Source organism: Orycteropus afer, unplaced genomic scaffold, assembly GCF_000298275.1.
Source record: "Orycteropus afer afer isolate SDZICR_OR568_19922 unplaced genomic scaffold, OryAfe1.0 scaffold00182, whole genome shotgun sequence".
Classification (NCBI taxonomy): Eukaryota; Metazoa; Chordata; class Mammalia; order Tubulidentata; family Orycteropodidae; genus Orycteropus; species Orycteropus afer.
In genome coordinates, this window is record NW_006921769.1 from 4,329,813 (window position 1) to 4,351,788 (window position 21,976).

General features: G+C 37.4%; 1 protein-coding gene across 1 annotated transcript in view; it reads left to right on the forward strand.

The window, feature by feature from the left end:
- ENPP1 (ectonucleotide pyrophosphatase/phosphodiesterase 1) overlaps positions 1–21,976 on the forward strand; it is a 93,607-nt gene that overhangs the window by 56,576 nt on the left and 15,055 nt on the right. The window contains 10 exon segments of the mRNA XM_007947369.1: positions 2,138–2,203; positions 2,503–2,575; positions 9,606–9,714; positions 10,823–10,954; positions 12,985–13,016; positions 14,032–14,159; positions 15,363–15,432; positions 17,684–17,771; positions 20,028–20,197; positions 21,271–21,322. Coding sequence (XP_007945560.1) covers positions 2,138–2,203; positions 2,503–2,575; positions 9,606–9,714; positions 10,823–10,954; positions 12,985–13,016; positions 14,032–14,159; positions 15,363–15,432; positions 17,684–17,771; positions 20,028–20,197; positions 21,271–21,322 — 920 coding nt within the window.

A 21,976-nucleotide genomic window follows, 5' to 3' on the forward strand; every position in this document is an offset into this window, starting at 1 on the left:
ATTTTCTTTGGTAACCTTATGTTATTATTTATTATTAATGGTTCACATGAGCACTGTGTAGTGCTTCTTCCCCACCTTATTATTTTCCAATTTTAAAAATTCCATGGTTGCTAATTGAGATTTTATGTTCCATATACTACAAGGCATAGTGGATTCAAAGATTAGTGATATATAGGATCTGCCCGTCAAGGTCTAGTGGGGAACAGATACTCTGATGGAGGTGTGTAAACAGGTATGTGCACAGAGGAAGGTATAATTAATTTTGCTGGGGAAAGTTGTCTGGGGAGCTGTTTACTCATTAGGTTCTGCTTTGCAATTTTACTGTGAGTCATTAATGGCTGAGTTCTTCATAAGGTACCCTCTGTAAAAATATTAACACGTGGGTTACTCCTGTGGTGGGCAATGAGTATTGTCAAGGACATAATACCCTGCAGTACAATGTAGGAAGCAATTTTTAAAGCCTGTTTCTTTTATATGTGTAAAACTTAACTTTTGTTTCTTCATTGGGATACGAAATTTAATTTTGCAAATAAAAGTCTTACACTGCTTTAACAGAGTTGATGTATTAAATTGTTTCCAATTTCTCTCACTTTCTCTGTATTGTGATTTGGGTGAAAGTTTACAGAGCAAATCAGTTTTCCATTCAACAGTTCACCCACATTTATTTCACGTCATTAGCTACAACCCCCTCAATGTAACACCACTCTTGCCATATTCTCTCTGTGTTTCTCATTTGCATTTGTCCTTCTCTCCTAAACCTTCCAACCTTCTGAACTTTGTCAACACTGCTCTTTTGATATAAAATGGTTGCTTGTTCTAAGGAATGTGTACCTTGTGGACCTTGTTCACTTGTAGACCCCTCTATTGTTTGACTGCAAATTGAGCTATGTGAGCGAGTTTACTTCCAGGTCTGAAGAGTGACCAAGGGCCATAGTCTCAGGGGTTTCACCTAACCCTGGCCTTTTTTTTTAGTAATTTTTGAGTTTTGTTCCATATTTTTCGCTCATTCTGTCTAGACCTTGTAATGTGTTCCCTTTTAGAGTAGTTGGCAGTGGTAGCCAGGCACCATCAAGTTCTTCTGGTCTCGGGGTTGTGGAGGCTGAGGTTCATTGCTCCATTAGCCCTTTGGACTCACTGTTTTTATGTGTCTTTGCTTTTCTTCCCTCTTCTTTGCTCTGGATGAGGAGAAAGCAACAGTTGCACCTTAGATGACCACTCATAAGCTTTTCAGACCCCAGTCACTACTCACCAAAGTAGAATGTAGAACATTGTCTTTGTGGATATGTTGTGCCAGTTGACCTTAGTGTCCCCTGAGACTATGGTCCTGAGTCCCCAGTGCCAGACGCATGCCCTTAGTGTTTTTGGTTATGGCTAAGATGTTTTCATAACTTTACCTCCTATATGCTCTACTCTATTCATGGATATATTTGAAGCATATGTAAATACATAGTAGAAATATCCTCTGTTGAGCCTATACATATTCAGGGATATAGTCCCAGTCTCCTTTCCAAATCTGTTCAGTTTAGGTATCTGTATTCACTTACAGATTATTGATTATTGTCATTACTGTTATTACAGGATTGTATATGGATTAGTATTTACCTCTGTTGCCTTTAACTCTCGTATTCCTCCCAGCATCTTCCTTTCCTTAATCATTTTGTGCTGACCACTTCCTTGTTGTTTATTGCATCCAACATAAGATGTGTCTGCTCTCTAATTAGTGGTTTGCCCTTCCTTCCCCTCCCACCCTAGTAGCCATGAAAGAATATTTTTTTGTGTGTGAAAACCTTTTCTTGACTTTCTACAATAGTGGTGTCATACAATATTTGTCTTTTGGTGATTGACTAATTTCACTCAGCATAATATCCTCTAGGTTCATCCATGTTATGAGATGTTTTACAGGTTCATTGTTCTTTGTGTAGTATTCCATTATGTGTCTCTACCATAGTTTGTGTATCCATTCATCCGTTGATGGGCATTTAGGTTGTTTCCATCTTTTTGCTGTTGTGAATATTGTGCTGTGAACATTGTTTTTAGTTTCTCTTAATGCTGTGTTCAGTAAGAAAAACATTTATATTTTAAATACAAACCAACAATTGTCACAGACTTGTTTCATTTTGTTTATGCTTAATTTTAGTTCAATACCATTTGAAGAAAGAATTTTAACTGTTCTTAAGTGGCTACAGCTTCCCAAAGATGAAAGGTACGTAGATGATTAATTTCTATTTTAAATACTCCTTGGTCTTACAGAAATTACATAATATTTTAAAATAGACTATACCAAAACTTTACTATTGGCTATGATGTTTTATGGCCAAATGAACTCTTTTGTGAACAGCTACTTTATGAGGAATTTCAAACTTGTAAATTATTTGTGAGCAAGTTTAGAAATGTTACCTCATTGTCATAGAACTTGTAGTTGCTGTCAATTGTTGAATTATTCTTCCGTTCTGTTTTTCAATGTGTTCGTAAAATATTACATTTTGATACTGTTTGATTTAGACCACACTTTTACACTCTGTATTTAGAAGAACCAGATTCTTCAGGTCATTCATATGGACCAGTCAGCAGTGAAGTAAGTACATTTTTATCAGTGATTACTGCATTAAACCTAGTATTTAACTCAATCTTGCTTTGAGGCAGGTTTTTATACCACTCAATAAGATTCCATGAGTTCTGGAAACAGTGAGTGTTCAGCACAATTTTACTGAATCAAAAGATGTAGTTTAATCAAAATAAGGATTGAGAGATTATTTTGTTTACATTTTCTGCATTGCTAAATGAACTGGTGATGAATTAAATTCTGTTTTCTATTCTATTCTATTCTATTTATCTTATCCCCTCCACAACCCCCTGCCTTAGCCTAAAAGCAAAATGTTTATTTGAGAATTATTTCTGTTATTTCTATTTTATTCTAGTTCTATAATCCACTTTATATCCCCTTACCTTAACGTTAAATATAAATGCTTAAGAGAATTTTGTAAAAGGGTTAAGGCTCCAAATTTCATGAAAATATAGGCTAAGGGGTCAAATAGCAGCAAAACATTCCTGTGAAATCTCCTCCTCAGGAGGTATGTCTCTGATCACCTGAGAACACGCTTTCAACAGAGCTTGGATGTCAAAGGATCATCGTGACCCCTCCTTGGGTGCTTAGTGCCTAAAGGCACTTGACTGCTAACCAGAAGCCTGGCTCTTCAAACCCACCAGCCACTCCTCGGAAGGAAAATGGGGCAATCCACTTCTGTAGTGATATTGCCTTGGAAACCCAAGGAGGGGTCGCTATAAGTCGGGTCCGACTCAACAGCACATAACTGCAGCAACAACAACATCACTACAGGAAGTAGATCGCCCAGTCTTCCTTCCGAGGAGTAGCTGGTGGGTTTGAACTGCCAGCTTTCTGGTTAGTAGTCAAATGCCTTCGGCACTCTGCCACCAGAGCTCCCAATCATAGGCATTTTTGTTGTTATGTGCCGTCGAGTCAGACCTGACTCATAGGGATCCCTCCTTGGGTTTCCGAGGCGGTATCACTATGGAAGTAGGTTGCCCAACCTTCCTTCTAAGGAGCGGCTGGTGGGTTTGAACCTCTAGCCTTCTGGTAGGCATAGAGAAGTACAAATAATCATTTCTTTGTTGAGTGGTTATTAGGAAGCTGTGTGTGTGTTGTTGTGTGCCATAGAGTCGGCCCCGACTCATAGCGACCCCTCCTTGGGTTTCCGAGGCAGTACCACTACGGAAGTAGGATTGCCCAACCTTCCTTCCGAGGAGTGGCTGGTGGGTTTGAACCACCAGCCGTCTGGTTAGCAGTCAAGTGTCTTAGCCACTATGCTACCAGAGCTCCCATTAGGAAGCTAGAGATAGGGAAATAATTCATCAACTAATGTTCTCAGTGTAACGTCATGTTTGGCCTGATACTCCTTCAGTAACTTGGCCAGCTCCTGACTGTGTTTGTAATGTGTAAAATGCTTTAGAATAACAAATATTACTTTCAATTTTCTTGTGGCTGTATATTTTTTTTCCCCTAATATTGAGCACAGGAAACATCAGAACAGAAAATTTTTGTTTCTTTCCTCTTCCTCCCAAGATGACTTTCCTTATAACTTAAATTTTACCTGTGACCTAAGATATGAAAAGACACAATAATTAAAGATCTGTGAATATTGATGGTTATATTGAAAAGGAGAAGATACATTGCCAGAGTCCCTAATTGCAGAATCCTCGTCTGGGTATCTTTAGCCCCATGTGATTACAAGGGCTATAAGTTTAGGGTATATTCTAGGAAAATACACTTTTTCTTAATAGCTAGAGTTTTACCTGCAAACTCCTATCATGGTATTTTCCTGTCCTTTTAGCTCAGGTTGGAGCTAAAAGAACAGGAAAATACCATGATAGGAGTGAGCTCCAGGTCCTTTAACATAGGTTCTAAACCAGAGCCTGGCCTGGTGAGTCTATTTTGCAGGTACTGCTTGGTCTAAAAGGGAGCTCTGGTGGCGTAGTGCCTAAGGCACTTGACTGCTAACTAGATGGCTGGCGGTTCAAACCCACCAGCTACTCCTTAGAAGGAAGGTTGGGCAATCTACTTCCATAGTGATACCGCCTTGGAAACCCAAGAGGGGTCACTATGAGTCGGGTCCGACTCCGCGGCAATGTGTTTGGTGTTTGCTGAAGTAGAGGATCGGTGAAAACAAGGGAAATCTTCGATGGGATAGATTGGCACAGTAGCCACAATGGCAGATGCAAACATATCAAAGATCATTTGGGTGGTGCAGGATCAGGCAGTGTTTTATCCTGTTGTACATAAAGTGGTCATGAGCGCGAGTCAACTGGATGGCAACTAAGAACAATTTGGTGTCAAGCACTAGCAGCAATAGAAAGAAGAGGGAAAAAAACATGTTCATTTTTCTCATTTAAATCCTAAAACCCATTGCTATCAAATTGATTCTGACTCATAGTGATCCTATAGGACAGTAGAACTGCCTTATAGGGTTTCCAAAGCTACAGCTTTTAAAGAAACAGATTGCCACATCTATCTTCAGCTAACAGCTTGTGGGTTTGAACTGCCAACCTTTTGTTTAGCAGCCAAGTACTTAACCACTGTGCCACAGGGCTCTTTTTGAATCCATAATAGGTGGCTAAACCATCTTCCTCTTGTTTCCCTTGACATTCCCTAGATTTAGCTCTCTTGCTCATTCTCTCTCTCTCTCTTAATTGTGATTTGGGTGAAAGTATTACAGAGCAAATTGGTTTTCCATTCAACAATCTATGCACATTCTGTTTTGAAACATTTGCTGCAATCCCAAACTGTAACAGCATTCTTCTCACTTCTTCCCTATGCCCAGCCCTTTCCTTTGTTCCTCTGTCCCATCGCTTCCCACCTTCCTAGCTCTCCCTTTGCAAATGCTGTCCTCTTGATCTCGTGTGCTTGATTGTTGTAGTGAGTTCATACCTTTCTGTGATCACTGTTCATCTTACAGGTCTGTCTATAGTTTGGCTGCCAGTAGAGTTATGGGAGGTAACTTCAGTTCCTAGCTTGAAGGATATCTAGGGGCAATAGTCTCAAGAGTTTTACAAGTCCTCATCAGACCAGTAAGCCTGGTCTTTTTTATGATTTTGAGTTTTGTTCCACATTTTCCCAATCTCTCCAGGACCTCTTGTGATCCCTCTCAGAGAGGTCAGCAGAGGTAGCCAGGTACCATCTAGTTCTTCTGGTCTTAGGGTCATGGAGGCTGAGGTTCACGTGTTCTATTTGTCCTTTGGACTGATTGTTTCCTGCATCTTTGATTTTAGTCTTTGCTCGGAATAGGGAGAGACCAATAGTAGCACCTTAGATGGCTGCTCACAGCTTTTTTTTTTTTTTTTTAACGCACTTGACTACTTACCAGAAGGCTGGCTGTTCAAACCCACTAGCCACTCCTCGAAAGGAAGGTTGGGCAATCTACTTCCCTAGTGATACTGCCTTGGAAACCCAAGGAGGGGTTGCTATGAGTCGGGTCCAACTTGATGACACATGACAACAACAACAATTGTGATTCGAGTGAAAGTTTACAGAGCAAATCCATTTTCCATACAGTAGTTCATATGCACTTTGTCTCATGACATTGACCACAATTCACCACAATGCAACAGCTCCCCTCTCACTTCCTCCCGACAGTCACCTCTTCCATGTGTCCATCCCTCCATGCACCCCTTTCTCTCAGTTCTTCTTTCTCTCATGATTTGCTCACAGGCTTTTAAGAGCCAAATCAAAACTCACCAAAGTAGGATGTAGAACATTGTCTTTGTGGACTGTTACGCCAGTTGACCTTAGTGTCCCCTGAGACTATGGTCCTGAGCTTCCGTACACAATGACTCATTCCCTCAACGGTTTGGTTATGACTAAGACGTTTTCGCAGTTTTATCCCCTGTATGCCATACTACATTCATGGATTTATTTGCAGCACATATAAATATATATGCAGAGAGAGCTTCTGTCAAACCTGTATATATCTGTGGGTGCAGTCCAGTTTGCCTTCCCAGGCCTATTTCGCTTGAGTGTCTGTCTGTGCATCCACTGCTAAATTACTGCTGTTACTGTTTTTGCAGATTGTATATGTAATAGTATCCACCTTTGTTGTCCTTAACTCTTGTGCTCCTCCCTATCTCTTCCACTGCCTGGATTGTTGTGTGGTGTGCTGACCTCCTCCTTACTGTATATTGCCTTTCCCTTTACCCAAGTCAATGTTCGTCTGTCCGCTAGTTACTGATTGTCCTTCCCTCACCATCTCACCTCTATTAACTTGAAGGTTACTAGAGAAATTCTTTCTGTGTGCGTACCTTTTCTTGACTTTTTATACCACAGTGGTCTCATATAATAATTATCCTTTTGTCATTGACTGATTTCATGCAGCATGAAGTCCTCTAGGTTTATCCATGTTATAAGGTATTTTGCAGATTCCTTGTTACTTTTTAACGTTGCATAGTATTCCATTGTGTCTATGTACCATGGTTTATTTATCCATTCATCTGTTGATGGGCACTTGGGCTGTTTCTGTCTTTTTGCTATTGTGAGTAACCTGTGATAAACATGGGTGTGCATATATCTGTTCATGTGATGGCTCTTATTTCTCTAGGATACACTCCTCGGAAGGAAGGTTGGGCAGTCTACTTCCGTAGTGATACTGCCTCGGAAACCCAAGGAGGGGTCGCTATGAGTCGGGTCCGACTCGACGGCACATAACAACAACAACAGTGGTATTGCTGGGAGTTCTGGTGGTGTAGTGCCTAAGGCATTTGGCTGCTAACCAGAGGCTGGTGGTTCAAACCCACTAGCCACTCCTCAGAAGGAAGATTGGGCAATCTGCTTCTGTAGAGATACCACCTCAGAAACCCAAGGATGGGTCACTATGAGTTGAATTGTCTCAATGGCAGTGAGTTTGGTTTTTTGGAGTGGTATTGCTAGATCATATGGTATTTCTGTTTCCAGCATCTTAAGAAAGCACTATGCTGCTTTCCATAGTGGATGTACCATTTTGTAATCCCACCAGCAGTGTATAGATGTTCCAGTCTTTCTATACCCTCACCAGCATTTATTGTTTTCTATTTTTTTGAAGTGTGCAATTAATGCTGGGGTAAGATGATATCTTGTTTAGATTTGCATCTCTCTGATGGCTAATGATAGTGAACATTTCTTCATGTATTTGTTTGGTGAAGTGTCTGTTCATGTCCTCTGCCCATTCTTTAATTGGATTGCATGTCTTTTTTGTTGTTGTTGAGGTATTGAAGTTTTCTGTAACCATTGTGCCACCAGGGGTCCCTTTTAATCCAAAATAGCTGGTTAAACCATTTTACCCTTGTTTCTCTTGAAATACGCTAGATTTACCTCTCTTAAAGAGTGGATATTTCTTGGGTTGCCATCACTTCAGATAAAAGAAACTAAGAGAGGGGGAAGTAATCTGTTTTTATTCTGTTTTTTTTTTTTTTTTAATTTGTTTTTCCTCAAAAGCTATCTCCCACAAGTCCAAAGTAGTTAGTATCCCCATTGTGCCCTTGTTGTCATAGTTGGTCAAACAAAAACATTTTTTCATAGCTATTGTCTTAGTTTGAACAGTCAGCCAGCTGCCAGTGTAATGTTTTATCCCTTTACTAAAATCACTAACAAAAAAGAACCTTGGTGGCACAGTAGTTAGGTGCTTGGCCGTTAACTGAAAGGTCAAAGGTTCACACCCACCAGTTGCTCTGTGGGGAAAAGATACAGCAGTCTGCTTTGGTAAAGATTACAACCTTGGTAGCCCTGTGGGGCAGTTCTGTGCTGTCCTGTAAGATCGCTATGTATGTGAATCAACTTGATGGCTGTGGGTTACAGTGTCTGACACTTAAGACCTATGTCTAGGTCAGTTTGGCTACAATTGAGTTCTAAGGTTAATTTTGAGGAGTGGTTTTACCTGCTGAGAATTGTAACAATAACACATTGCTGGAATGTTTTCCATTCTCTGAGTCTAGCCTTTGTAATGTGCTTTCTTTGTCTGTTTTTGATGTTCTGGACCTGTATGCCCTTTGGATTACCCATACTTAAATATTCCAGAGTTTACTCCAATCAGCTTTGCTGTCATTGTCATTTTGGTTCACCCATTTTATGGCTTTTCTTGTTATTGTTTCGTATCAGGTCATACATGTTTCAAAATCAGTGCTTCCTTTTCTAATTCACTGAAGATTTTCCAAGGTATCTACTTCCTGACTCATCTTCATTCAAGTTTGAGCCAGTTACTTTTCAAACCATATTCATCAACTTATAAACTCTGTTAAAGTATCTTACTGGCACATCAATACACAGCTTGTCATAACACTTAAATTTTCTGACTCATGTTGCTTTCAACATTAGACCATATTGAAAAAGATTGTCTCCTATTTCAGTGTGATCCACTATTACTGAAGATTACACAGATTTGGCACTTTAATGAAAATGCATGCAAAACTGCACATGAATTTTTATTAGGTGGTTTTGAAGGGAGGTAGGAAAAGATAAATGCAAGAAAACAGTTTGCCAAAACCAGTTGTTTTCTCTGTCCTTAAGATAGTTACAAGCAGAATACATGTAGTTTGTAAAGAGATACTAGATTTGTTTATAGGAGTTCTAGTTTTAAAAAAAACTAAGTATGTAGAACTATCAGAGGCATTTTATGAATAATGTATCTGAAAATTAAGGAATATTTTGTTTACATAGTAGACATTTAGAATTTTATTGTATCTGAAAACAGAAGAAGAAATTCTAGAAAATGAAGTGATAATTAGATTAGGTATACATTCAGTTCTGTCCAAACACATTGATTTTTGAGTTCTACATAAGCTGAGTTTTGCTTTGGTAGCATTCTGAGAACTCAGGAAGGGAGAGTTCATCAGTTCAGCTGATGTTATTCCCAAGAGTTAAGATTGAGTTTATAGAGAATTTAGGCCCTTTCATTTTAAATGGTCAACAGTGATTTCATGTCCTTTATGACCTATTTCAGCCCAGTGTGAATGAATTCACTGTAGTATTTGCACCCACTGAACTCTTTTCTTTTTTAACAGATAGCTTTACATATAGCTAGCTATTAATACGGAGGACATCTCATGAGATTGCTTCCATTTCTTAGGTCATCAAAGCACTGCAGAGGGTGGACAACATGGTTGGCATGCTGATGGATGGCCTGAAGGATCTGGACTTGCACAGATGCCTGAACCTCATTCTCATTTCAGATCATGGTAATCTGAATTTGCCTCCTTTTGCTATCTGGTTTAATGCTGTAGTTGTTATTTGCTGTCGAGTCGTACCCGACTCATAGCGACCCCTCCTTGGGTTTCCGAGGCAGTATCAGTACAGAGATAGATTGCCCAACCTTCCTTAGTAGTACTACTCCCCAAAAAGAAAAAGTTTACTTGATTATTGTTTCATTACCTCCTGAACATTGTCCAGGGTATGCAGAATTAAATATAAAATTGAGTGTAATACTTTTATATTCTTTTAAAATATATTATCTTTCATAATAGAAGTCTTTAGGAAAAGTGACATAAACTGTAAAGTGTGAATGAAACACAGAATTCACCTAAGAATTTCTCAACCACAATGCTCCTAACTACTGTTAATCCAGGGAAGGCTTATACCAGGCATGTGGATAGTTTAAAAAATTTATTTTCAATATTAAATTCTGGTAATATACTCGAACAACTTCAGATTAACAGACTATTCTATACCTCTTCAATTTCTTTTAGGATGATAAATGGTATACATCAATTTTGACAATATTTAATTTTCATTTTACTTATGGTGGTCTTTGTAGCACATGTCTGTGTACAACTTTGGGATTATAGAAGTGCCGGGTATATGAGAAAGTAGAAAGCAGGTTCTTTTTTTTTTTTTTAATTCATTGTTGTATTTACCCAGAGAAATGATTACTAATAGTTATTTTCAGAAACAATCCTGAAAGGTTATATCCCAAAAAAGCTCTATGCCTGGAATGAGACTGGGAGTTTTTAGTCTTCTAGTTATTTTCTTAGGTGATTTGGGAAAATACTGTCTTTGGGCTTTTATATTACTCTAAAACTATGGCAAGAGATTCCTTTTCCCTCATATAAATATATTGTAATGTATAAATAAGAAGAAAAAACATTAATTTTGAATGAAGGAAAGGGAAAAGATTTTGAAAAAGATGAAGTTGTGATCTAGATGAAATTCTGTGTCTTAGTAAGTGCTCATCTAACCTAAGTGCTGAACACATGCCTACTGAATTAAATTCTGGAGGTGAAAGGGATTCTGTTCTGCATATTAACATTTGGATTAATGTTGTAACATGTTTTGGGATTTCTCCTCTAGGTATGGAGCAGGGCAGTTGTAAGAAATATATATATCTGAATAAATATTTGGGGGATGTTAAAAATATTAAAGTTATCTATGGACCTGCAGCTCGATTGAGACCCTCCGATGTCCCAGATAAATACTATTCATGTAAGTAGATCTCTATGCTAACTTTGAGTGTGATTTCATTTTCAGAATATACTCCTCTAAATCATTATATCTCTAAGCCAAAGAGAATTAATTAAGTTTAATTTCCTCTTCATGATTAAGTCTTCAGTGCAGATCTTCTGCAAACCAAGGGGGTTTTTTGGGGTTGGATGTGAGGATACAAGTCAGACTTGTTATTCATGGACTGAGCATCATTTTTGATATGCCTAGTAAAATTTTATGTTGTAGTTGATGTTTTACTTGTTTTAGGTTCAAGATTTCTTGTACTAGGAAAATAGGTCTGAGAAAATTTTGGCTGTATTTCATTCAAGTTTGATTAATTGATAATACTCCATTAAAATAACTTGAGCCATTTTAGAAGAATACTCTGGTATGAGGGGGGATGCTGACAGAGGTGATTACTTCTATGAACAATTGATTATTCTCCTCACAAGTTACTTCTGAAGCCACTCCAAAAAAGCAGTAAGAACAGATTCTTTAGACAGGGAAGAAGAAATTTCATATTCTCTCTTAGAAACATAGAGACTCCAAATTGCCAAGAAATTTTTTAAATTTAAGTGTTTAAAAATTCATTCTTTTTGAAATCAAGCCCATTTTCATAACTGTTGCCACCTTGGTAATTTTCAGATACACAGGGTAAATCTTTTTGTTACAATTCAACTTTAAAACAAAAAGAGAAAAAAGCTTTTCACAACAGTTGTCAGTATTGGGTTAGATTTGGGGACTGCAGTGCTATACGTTTTAATAGATACTCTTGAATATTCATGAGGACAAAACTATTTCACTGGAGGGGAGTGGTTATGAAAATGTTAGCGTAGTGATATGAAGCTCAGCCTTCATGTGCACAATGATAAGTTTTAATTATTTATTTATAACAGTAGATAATTGTTATAAAATCTGTTACAAAAACTGTACAGGCAGTGGCATTCCCCAGAAATGTTTGTGATAACAAATGCCTAAGCTTTAGCCATACCCTTATCTCATTTAAGCCTTCAAAGAAAAAACAAACCCCATTCTGTTGAGTTGATTCTGACTCCTAATGACCCTACAGGACAGAGTAGAACTGCCCCACAGGGTTTCCAAGGCTATAAATCTTTAGGAAAGCAGCCTGCTACATCTTACTCCTGTGGAGCAGATGGTAGGTTCAAAAAAACCAATCTTTAGGTTAGAAGCCAGGTGCTTCACCATTGCGCTGCCAGGGCACCTTAATTAGGACCTTTGGTTTCTCAAATTAAAGCAAAAATAATCTACATCTATATCTATACTATTTCAAATCTAGTCCCCTTGCCTTTACTTCCTGTGTACCCTTCTTACTGGAAGTTTTGGAACTCATAGTGACCCCTCCTTGGGTTTCCGAGGCAGTATCACTACAGAAGTAGGATCGCTCAACCTTCCTTCCGAGGAGTGGCTGGTGGATTTGAACCACCAGCCTTCTGGTTAGCAGTCAAGTGCCTTAGGCACTATATAAAATAAAAAAGCAGAAATTTCCCAGCTTAAGCACCCCTACTTCATAACTCAGTTTCATTCTCTGGAGAACCACTATTGAGTTTGGAATGTATCTTTGCAAATGTTCTCTACGCATATGTAAAGCACATACATTTTTATTTTTACACAGTGAAATTATATAAGATCAAGATAGATGGATAAGTGGGTAAATATTTAGATACATAGACAAGAGATGGATAGGCAGATAGCCAGATGAATGGATAGGTGGCTAGACGGGTAGACAGAGGATGGACAAACAGATGTATGGATGAACAGATGGGTGTTCTCTAACTTGCCTTTTCATTGAACAATATGGCACTGTTTCATAGGCATCATTACAGGGTGGTAACTTAAGATCTGTGTTATTCCTGTTAATGGATAATATGTAATGACTTGAATAAACTGTTTGAAACCTGTTTTCCTGTTTAATTATAGGATTGGAGTATGACTTTGCATTTTTTGTATCATTTTAATTTCTAATTATACCATACCATCAACTCTTAATTCTTACATTTGTTCCCCTTCAGTTAATTATGAGAGCGTTGCCAGAAATCTTTCTGTGAGTATTCTTATTTTCCCATTATCTAATTATTGTTAGTTTCATCTGATACCTATATTTAGAAAAAGGTTCTAAAGTATCTGTTCTTGGGATTAGAATTTTTGAGTATCTGGAACAACATTTAAATTCTCTATAGTTCTTAACCCAAGGAGGGGTTGCTATGAGTCAGGGCTGACTCGACGGCATATAACAACAACAACAACATAGTTCTTAAAGATCTTTAAGGATGTATCCAACAAGAATTCATTTATTGGCATTGTAAATTTATATTACACAAAAGAAATAATTTTAAAAATGTATAGCTGTACCACTATAAAAACAGTTAGCATTTTGATATATATATATATTTTTTTAAATTGTGATTTGGGTGAAAGTTTACAGAGCAAATTCACTTTCTGTACAGCAGCTCACATGCACTTTGTCTCATGACATTGACTACAATTTACCACGATGCAACAGCTCCCCTCCCACTTCTCCCCATAGTTAGCTCTTCCCTGCGTCCTTTCCTCCATGCACTCCTGCCCCCTGAGCTGTCTGTGCACATACAGCCCTTCTATTCTCCCATGATTGTTCTCTCCAAGGAGTGTATTTACTTAATTTGATATATTTCTTCTAGTTTGTTTTCTATGTTTATTTTTTTAAATAAGATTTTGTCTTACTGCTGAGTTATCTATACTACCTTTCTTTTCCTTGATATATTTTAAGTATTGAAATAAATTCTTAGAATTATATTACGAAAGTATTTGAAATTAGGATCATCAGTAACTTGCATATAATCTATTGACACAGTCTAAGAGTCCTGGGCTTTTATGCAGTTATAATTATGAAATCTTATAAAAATCTTAGCCAGCTTATACACTCTACAAGTAGTAAGAAGTCTTGGTTATTTTTACATCTGTGAGTTTTTGAGCATTCTCATAAAAATTTTCTGAAAGAAAAGTTTGCACTTTAGAAAATATGGACTCTTGCCTAAAAATATTTTTCTAGTAATTTTCTTTGTCTTTTATAATTTCAGTGCCGGGAACCAAATCAGCACTTCAAACCTTACTTAAAACACTTCTTACCCAAGCGTTTGCACTTTGCCAAAAGTGACAGAATTGAGCCTTTGACATTCTATTTGGATCCTCAGTGGCAACTTGCATTGTAAGTTCTGACAGTGTGTCAGGTTAAATGTACCTGGTCTGTTAGTGATTCATGGTAACATTTAGACTCTCCTAGCAATGTGAAATCTGCACAAATATGTTTATCTTTACTTTAGCCTGGGGTTTCAGCCTCAGCCTATTTGTATTTGGGGTCAGATAATTCTTTGTTAGGGGACTGGCATATGCATTGTAGGATATTTGAGGATCCCTGGTCTCTACCCACTAGACTACCCTTTCCCCTTTGTGGCAATATAAAATATCTTCAGACATTGCCAAATGTTTCCTGAGGCACAGGGAAGGATCACTCTCAGCTGATAACCACTACTCTGTCCTATCACATAAATACTGATTTTTTTTCTTAATCTTCATATTTATGTTACCACTTGTCATTGTATCGCTTTTGCATGTTACAGTTATATCTAATAATACCTTCAAAATAATACTTCTAAAGTCCATAAAATAATTGGCAAAAGCACTTCATTTTATAATAATGAGCAATTATCTTTTTCATTATACACAGTCTTTTTTTCATTCTCCTCCTTATACTAATCTGTCAATAAATTTGAATTTATTGATGTCTTCAGTAAATTATTTGGATGATTACTATTGTAAATATCTCAAAACCTGATCATTAACTCTTCTCTTCTGATAGTTGTCAAAAAGGAAATAATGGTAAATGCCCCTGTGAAGCAGAAACTAAACTGTGAACCAGAATTCAGTCACAGTAAATAGCACAGTGAGAGTTAAATCAGTTCTGCTTCAATACTAGTGGTTATCTCCCTTACACTGCAGGAAGCTCTAGTGGTGCAGTGGCTATAAGATATTTGGCTGCTAATCAAAAGGTTGGTGGTTGTATCCCACCAGCCGCTCCATGGGAGAAAGATGAGGCAGTCTGCTTCTGTAAAGATTTAGAGCCTTAGAGACCCTGCAGGGCAGCTCTTCCTTGTCCTATAGGATTGCTGTGAGTCAGAGTAAACTTGATGCCAGTCAGTGTGTTTGGTATGCTACATTGCTATACTGTATCAGCTATAATTGATTAAATATAGAGGTGACTCTTTAATATGTTTCAAAATCAGGTGACTTTACCTTTTTATTAATCTGTTTAACAAAATAGTTATTTATGCTTTACAAGTACATGTAATGACAGGGTTATCATGTTTTCTGAATGTATTTTACATTATTAATTGATATGTATCAAAATTAGGAATCCTTCAGAGAGGAAATATTGTGGAAGTGGATTTCATGGTTCTGATAACTCATTTTCAAATATGCAAGTAAGTAAGCATGTACTTTTTTTTTAAATGATAGGCCTATACATGAGGAAAAGCTGATATACAAAGTTTTGTTGTTGTTGTTGTTGTTGTTATGTGCCGTCGAGTCAAACCCGACTCATAGCGACCCCTCCTTGGGCTTCCGAGGCAGTATCACTACGGAAGTAGGATTGCCCAACCTTCCTTCCGAGGAGTGGCTGGTGGGTTTGAACCGCCAGCTGTCTGGTTAGCAGCCACTATGCTACCAAAGTTTTAGACTTAAAAATTTGAACTATGATTATATGCCTTAAATAAAACTTACTGAAGCATATACCATCAGAGAGTTTCTTTTCTTTGAACATTAAAGTAGTAGAATTTTTCAGGGCATATATGAAAAGCCAACAGCCAACATTATTCTTAATGGAGAAAAACTGAGAGCTTTCCTCTTGAAATTGGGAACAAGACAAGGGTGCCCACTCTCACTATTACTATTCAATATTGTATTAGAAGTACTAGCCAGACCAATACAACAAGAAAAAGTAATAAAAGGTATCCATACTGGAAAAGAAGAAATAAAATTCTCTATTTGTGGATACTATGATTCTATATATAGAAAGTCCCAAAGAGTGCACAAGGAAACTTGTAGAGCTAATGGAGGGATTTAGCAGAGTTGCAGGGTATAGGGCTAACCAACAAAACTCAGGTGGGTTTCTATACACCAGCAATGAGAAATCTGAAAGAGAAAGTGTGTAAGCAATTTCATTTATAATAGCATCTAATAGAATTAAATTCCTAGGAAGAAATCTAATCAGAGATGTGAAGAATTTATACAATGAAAACTATAAAACACTGCTGAAAGAGATTAAAGAACACTTAAATAAATGGAAAGATGTTCCCTGTTCATAGATTGGAAGACTTAGTATTGTTAAGATATAAATACTACTCAAAACGATCTATAGATTCAACACAATCCTAATCAAAATTAACAGTATTCTTTACAGAAATAGAAAAATAAATCTTCAGTTTTATATGGAATGGCAAGAGGCCCTAAATAACTAAAACAATGTTGAAAGAGAAGAACAAAGTAGGAGAGCTCACACGTCTTGATATTTTACTATACAGCGAAAGTAATCAAAACAGCCTAGTACTGATTGGTATAACAACAGATACGTGGACCAATGGAATAGAATAGAGAGTCAAGAAATAAAGCCACATGCCTATGGCCAATTTGATTTTTGACAAGGGTGCTAAGTCCATTCTGCGGGGAAGAAGAGTATCTTCAATAAATGGTGCTAACAACATGGTCTACAAAAATATTGTTCTACAACTTATGTTGGTGGGATAGCACCTGGGGTCTTAAAAGCTTGTGAGTGGCCATCTAAGTGTCAGCTATTGGCCTGTCCTCATCTGGAGCAAAGACGAGTGAAGAAAATCAAAGATGCATGGACACAGTCCAGAGGACTGAGGACGATGAGAACTTCAGCCTATATGACCCTGAGATCAGAACTAGATGGTGCCCCAGCTACCAATGGCCACCACTCAGAAAGGGATCAAAGTTAGAGATCCTGTGTAGGATGGGACTAAAATGTGGAACTGAACTCAAAATCATAAAAAAGGGTATTTGTCTGATGCCCTCCTTGGAACAGTCAGCCATGAAGATCAGAAGGGCAGCATTTGCACAGAGAGAAAGGTAGGGAGGCAGGGAAGGAAAGACCACAGGGAGCAAGTGGGAGGTGAGCTGTTACACTGCAGGGAACGTAACCAGTGTCACAAACAAAATGTGTATCAACTATTGAATGTAAAATGAACCTGCTTTGTAAAATTCCCCCTGAATCACAATAAAAAGTAAAAAATAAAAAATAACTGGTGCTGAGAAAATTGGATTTCCACTTATGGAAATATGAAAGAGCATCACATTACACAAAAACAAAGTCAAAATGGATTAAGGACCTAAACGTATGTGTATATATATAAAATCTATATTATGTATAGGAGTTCTGGTAGCTTAGCGCCTAAGGCACTTGACTGCTAACCAGAAGGCTGGTGGTTCAAACCCACCAGCTACTCCTTGGAAGGAAGGTTGGGCAATCTACTTCCATAGTGGTACTGCCTCTGTAACCCAAGGAGGGGTCACTATGAGTTGGGTCTGACTCGACGGCAGATAACAACAACAACACAGCCTATTATGTATACGTACACAATGTGGATAACATGATAATAATTTTTGACCAACTAAAATATGTGACTGAAATTTACTAATAAACTTACTTTCTAGGCCCTTTTTATTGGCTATGGACCTGGATTCAAGCATGGAGTTGAAGTTGACCCCTTTGAAAATATTGAAGTCTATAACTTAATGTGTGGTAAGTGTGAATAGATGATTTTTATCCGTTTTGAAAACGGAGAGAGAATAGAATTATCATGTGGTGGGTTCCCTGTGGAGACAGTGATGAGGACAGACCCTCACATTTTCAGCTTTCTTCTTCTTGACCTAGAGTCACTGAAAAAACATTTCAAACATATCATTTGATCACTTACCTATTTCTTGTGCTGGGCTGCAAACTACTAAAATACAACATTTACAGCTTATTTGATATTCTATGTGCCCCTAGTAGACACTTCACAGTGCCAGGCCCTAGGCTTAATTATGATAATGGGAGCAGTGAAAGGTGAACAAAACAGGTAAAATACCTGGTACTCTGGTGGTGTAGTGCCCAAGACATTTGACTGCTAACCAGAAGGAAGGAAGGTTGGTCAATCTACTTCCGTAGTTATACCACCTCAGAGGTCCAAGGAGGGGTTGCTTTGAGTCAGATGCAACTTGATGGCAGTGAGTTTTGGTTTTTAGCAATAATAGTGTAAATGGATGGCAATGTCAAGGTTGTAGAAATGGAGAAGGACCCATTAGGTGTATTCTCAGCTCATTCTATACCTTCTAAATTAATACTTTTATCGTGGGATATTGAGTTTTAAATATTGCTTTCTTTTTCTGATACTGATACATCTACTACTCACTTATCAACTATTTCACTTTTATAACAGTTATAAATATACTAGTTATAAAAGTGCTATTTTGTGCATTAATGACATACAAGACAGTAATGAACACTGAGGTACAAGGTGAGAGTAATACTAGTTGTGTTCAGATTATGTGTTCAGTTTATGTGTCAGTGATTCTCAGTGGTTTGGCAGTTATATAATGATGTAATTTGGCAGTTAAGTAATGTAGCCATCCTCCATTTTGTAATCTAATGTGGTCATTCTCAATTTTCACATAATGACCTGGTCTCATTATGGCACTAAGTAAGGAGTGAGTGTACTGAAAACTTAAAAAGCCATAATTATATCCTAAGTATAATTCTTTCAGTTGGGGCCTGTCTACCTATATAAGAGCTCTGGTGGCCTAGAGCCTAAGGCATTAGACTGCTAACCAGAAGGCTGGTGATTCAAACCCACCAGCTACTCCTCTGAAGGAAGGTTGGACAATCTACTTCTGTAGTGATACTGCCTCAGAAACCAAGGTGGGGTCACTATAAGTCAAATCTGACTCGATGGCAGTGTGTTTGGTTTTGTGTACTATATAGATGGATTAAGATAACCTAAAGTACTTAAGTCAGTGCTTGGTACATAGTAACTACTTTACTTCATAAGTGCTTCCTATTATTATTATTAAGAGCGTGTCCTTTAGACACAGGGAAAGCGGCTGAGGATTAGCTTTTGAACCCTGAGTCTACAATTTTAGTAGATTTGAGACCTTGTCAAGGCATTGTGATTACTCATATGTGAAATGTTGGTGATAAGGCTTAATTCACTAAATTGTTTTGAGGATTAAATAAGAAAATATATACTAACACATATAGTAAGCATTCAACAAATAGTAACTATAACTACCATATGCATGTATGTATTGCTCAACATCCATGATACATTCTGTGAAATAGAATTTGGATGTTGTATGAATACCATATTAAAACCATATGGGAGCCTACTTATGGTCGTTCTTGTCACCACTTTACTGTTGCTTCTGCTAGAGCTGCTGAAGCTGCTGGCGGAGGCTGAAGGCACGGGCAGCAACAGCTGCAGCAGGAGTGGAGAGGGAGGGACAGAGTGGGACGGAGCAGATCAGGCCTTGCCCGCCTGCTGTTCCTCCCACCTGAGCAGCAGGAACAGCCAATGCCACTGCTGCCTGCCCAGGAGCTTGCACTTAGAACCATGTCCTCTGTTTCACCTGCCTGTGTCCCACCCATGGTCCAGCGTGTCTGGGTTTGGAGGTCTTTAAAACTACTAGGGGGACATGATAAAAGGAGAACTGCAAACAAACAAAACTCACGGACGTATATGTGGTCAGACGTTGAATGAATGAATGTGCAGCAATGCATACCTGTACTTTGAAATTCGGAAGCTTTCATAGAGGGTTACAATATTCATATTAATATTTCCATTAAGAATAGCATAATAAAAAATATTCTAAAACTCAAGGAAGTTATATACTTTTATTTTTCTGAAAAAATAAAAGACTCGTACAGATTTGGTTTTAAAAAATAAAAATTACACTATAAATCTATTTATTTGATTTTGAAACTTCAAAGTAACTCTTTAGCATTCTTGGAATTATGTAGATTTGCTGAATTTGATACCAGCTTCTAACAATGGAACTCATGGCAGTCTTAACCACCTTCTGAAGAATCCTGTTTACACCCCAAAGCATCCCAAAGATGTCCGTCCCCTAGTACAGTGCCCATTCACAAGAACCAACAGAGAGAACCTTGGCTGTTCGTGCAACCCCACAGTAAGTACTGCTGAGGAGTTTAGTCCAGAGTGTACAGCTTGTAAGTACCCTCTTTGTGACATATGGTGTAGAGATATTTAAGGGTAAAATTAAAATTTAAGTGTGGGGGAAACATAGATATATTTATAATTGTAGAAATACATGGGTGTCTTCTACTGCTTAGTTTTCTCCTTCCTAATTTTTGTTTTCACATCTATTTTTATCCCTTGCTGCTGTGGCTTGACTTGGGTGTAGGTTGGAAGAAGTCTGGTTGAGTCCTTGAGTATCCTGGATAAGGGAATCTATGTTGTTTCTCTTGTAGTGACATTTTTCGTACATAGTAATGCATTCAAAATCTTTCTGTAAAATACATCCCAACCTATATATAAAATAGGTAGATACAGATATATATAAGAGAAAATAGATAGATATAGGTATATATAAGAGAAAAATACTACTTTTTGGTAGGAAATGGATATATGAGTCTTCCTTTTTCACTCTTACTGTATGGGGACTAAGGAGCTTTGGTGGCATAGTGAATAAGGCATTTGGCTGCTAACCAGAAGGTCAGCAATTCCAACCCACCAGCAGCTCTGCAGAAGGAAGATGGGATGATCTAGTTCTGTAAAGATTTACAGCATTGGAAACCCACTGGGGTTGCTATGAGTCGGATTCAACTTGATGGCAGTGAGTTTGCTTTTTTTAAAAAAAATATAGTTACTGCAAGAAGATAAAAATGTGTGATGGTTTATGAACAAAATTGATAGTACCCATAAAGATAGAAATTTGGGGAGGAGTTCATTTTATGCTGTCTCTTTTGTTTTATATTTGACTTAGGCTTATAGTAAGATGGTAGTAGGACAGATAAGAATTATAAAGCAGCAATTAGAAGTTTTTAATTACTTTTATTTCTCATGACAATAATTTTGTCTTTTTACAACTGTCATTCCTCATCAAAAATATCTTTCACTCATGCAAGACTTTTACATTTTATCTTTGATTTATGTTCAGTTAATTAAACTATACAAGTTGTATGTTAGAAAATTAAAACATATCTCTCAGTCCCTAAAATAGTAATATTCACTTTTTTTTAGATATTACCAATTATAGATTTTCAGACACAATTGAATCTGACCATGGCAGAAGGTAAGACATTTACTTTCAAGCTTGATATATAAAAATAGGATTTTTGTCAACAGTGTGGGCTACAGAGATTTGGTTTCTGGGCGTTATTTGAGAATAACCAGTAAAATTAATAGAGCAATGGAGGACCACTATAGAGATTTCTGTGTTAGACAGTCTAGAAGGTTAGTCTTAAGGGCAGAAGGGATATTGACAATGGAAATAGTCTGTGATATATTTAATGGAAGCTGAATCACTTTTTATGAACATGATAGTAGTATTTTGAACATTTGAAGATTTTTGAAGGTTTATAATAGAGTCTCAGGTTTCTTTTTAAAATACCTGTTAAGTTTCTGTCTCATCTGATTCTTATTAATTACAAGAGATTATAAATTGATTTATTATCTAAAGGGATTTCTTCATAACTTTTGAGTAAAAATTACGAATATATAGACAATTCAAGAAATTTTTTAGTTTTGAATTGGATCTTCAATACCATTTTGATATAATCTTTGGTCCTTACATTACTTAGATGACTTTTTTTTTTTTTTTCCTGGAATGAAAAAGTAAATTCAGCACTATTCCTGATTTGACCTCGGCTATTATCCCTGCTCTAACTATTTGCATTAGAGAAATCTTTGATGGACCTAGGATGGCAAAGTATTGTGGCTAAGGACA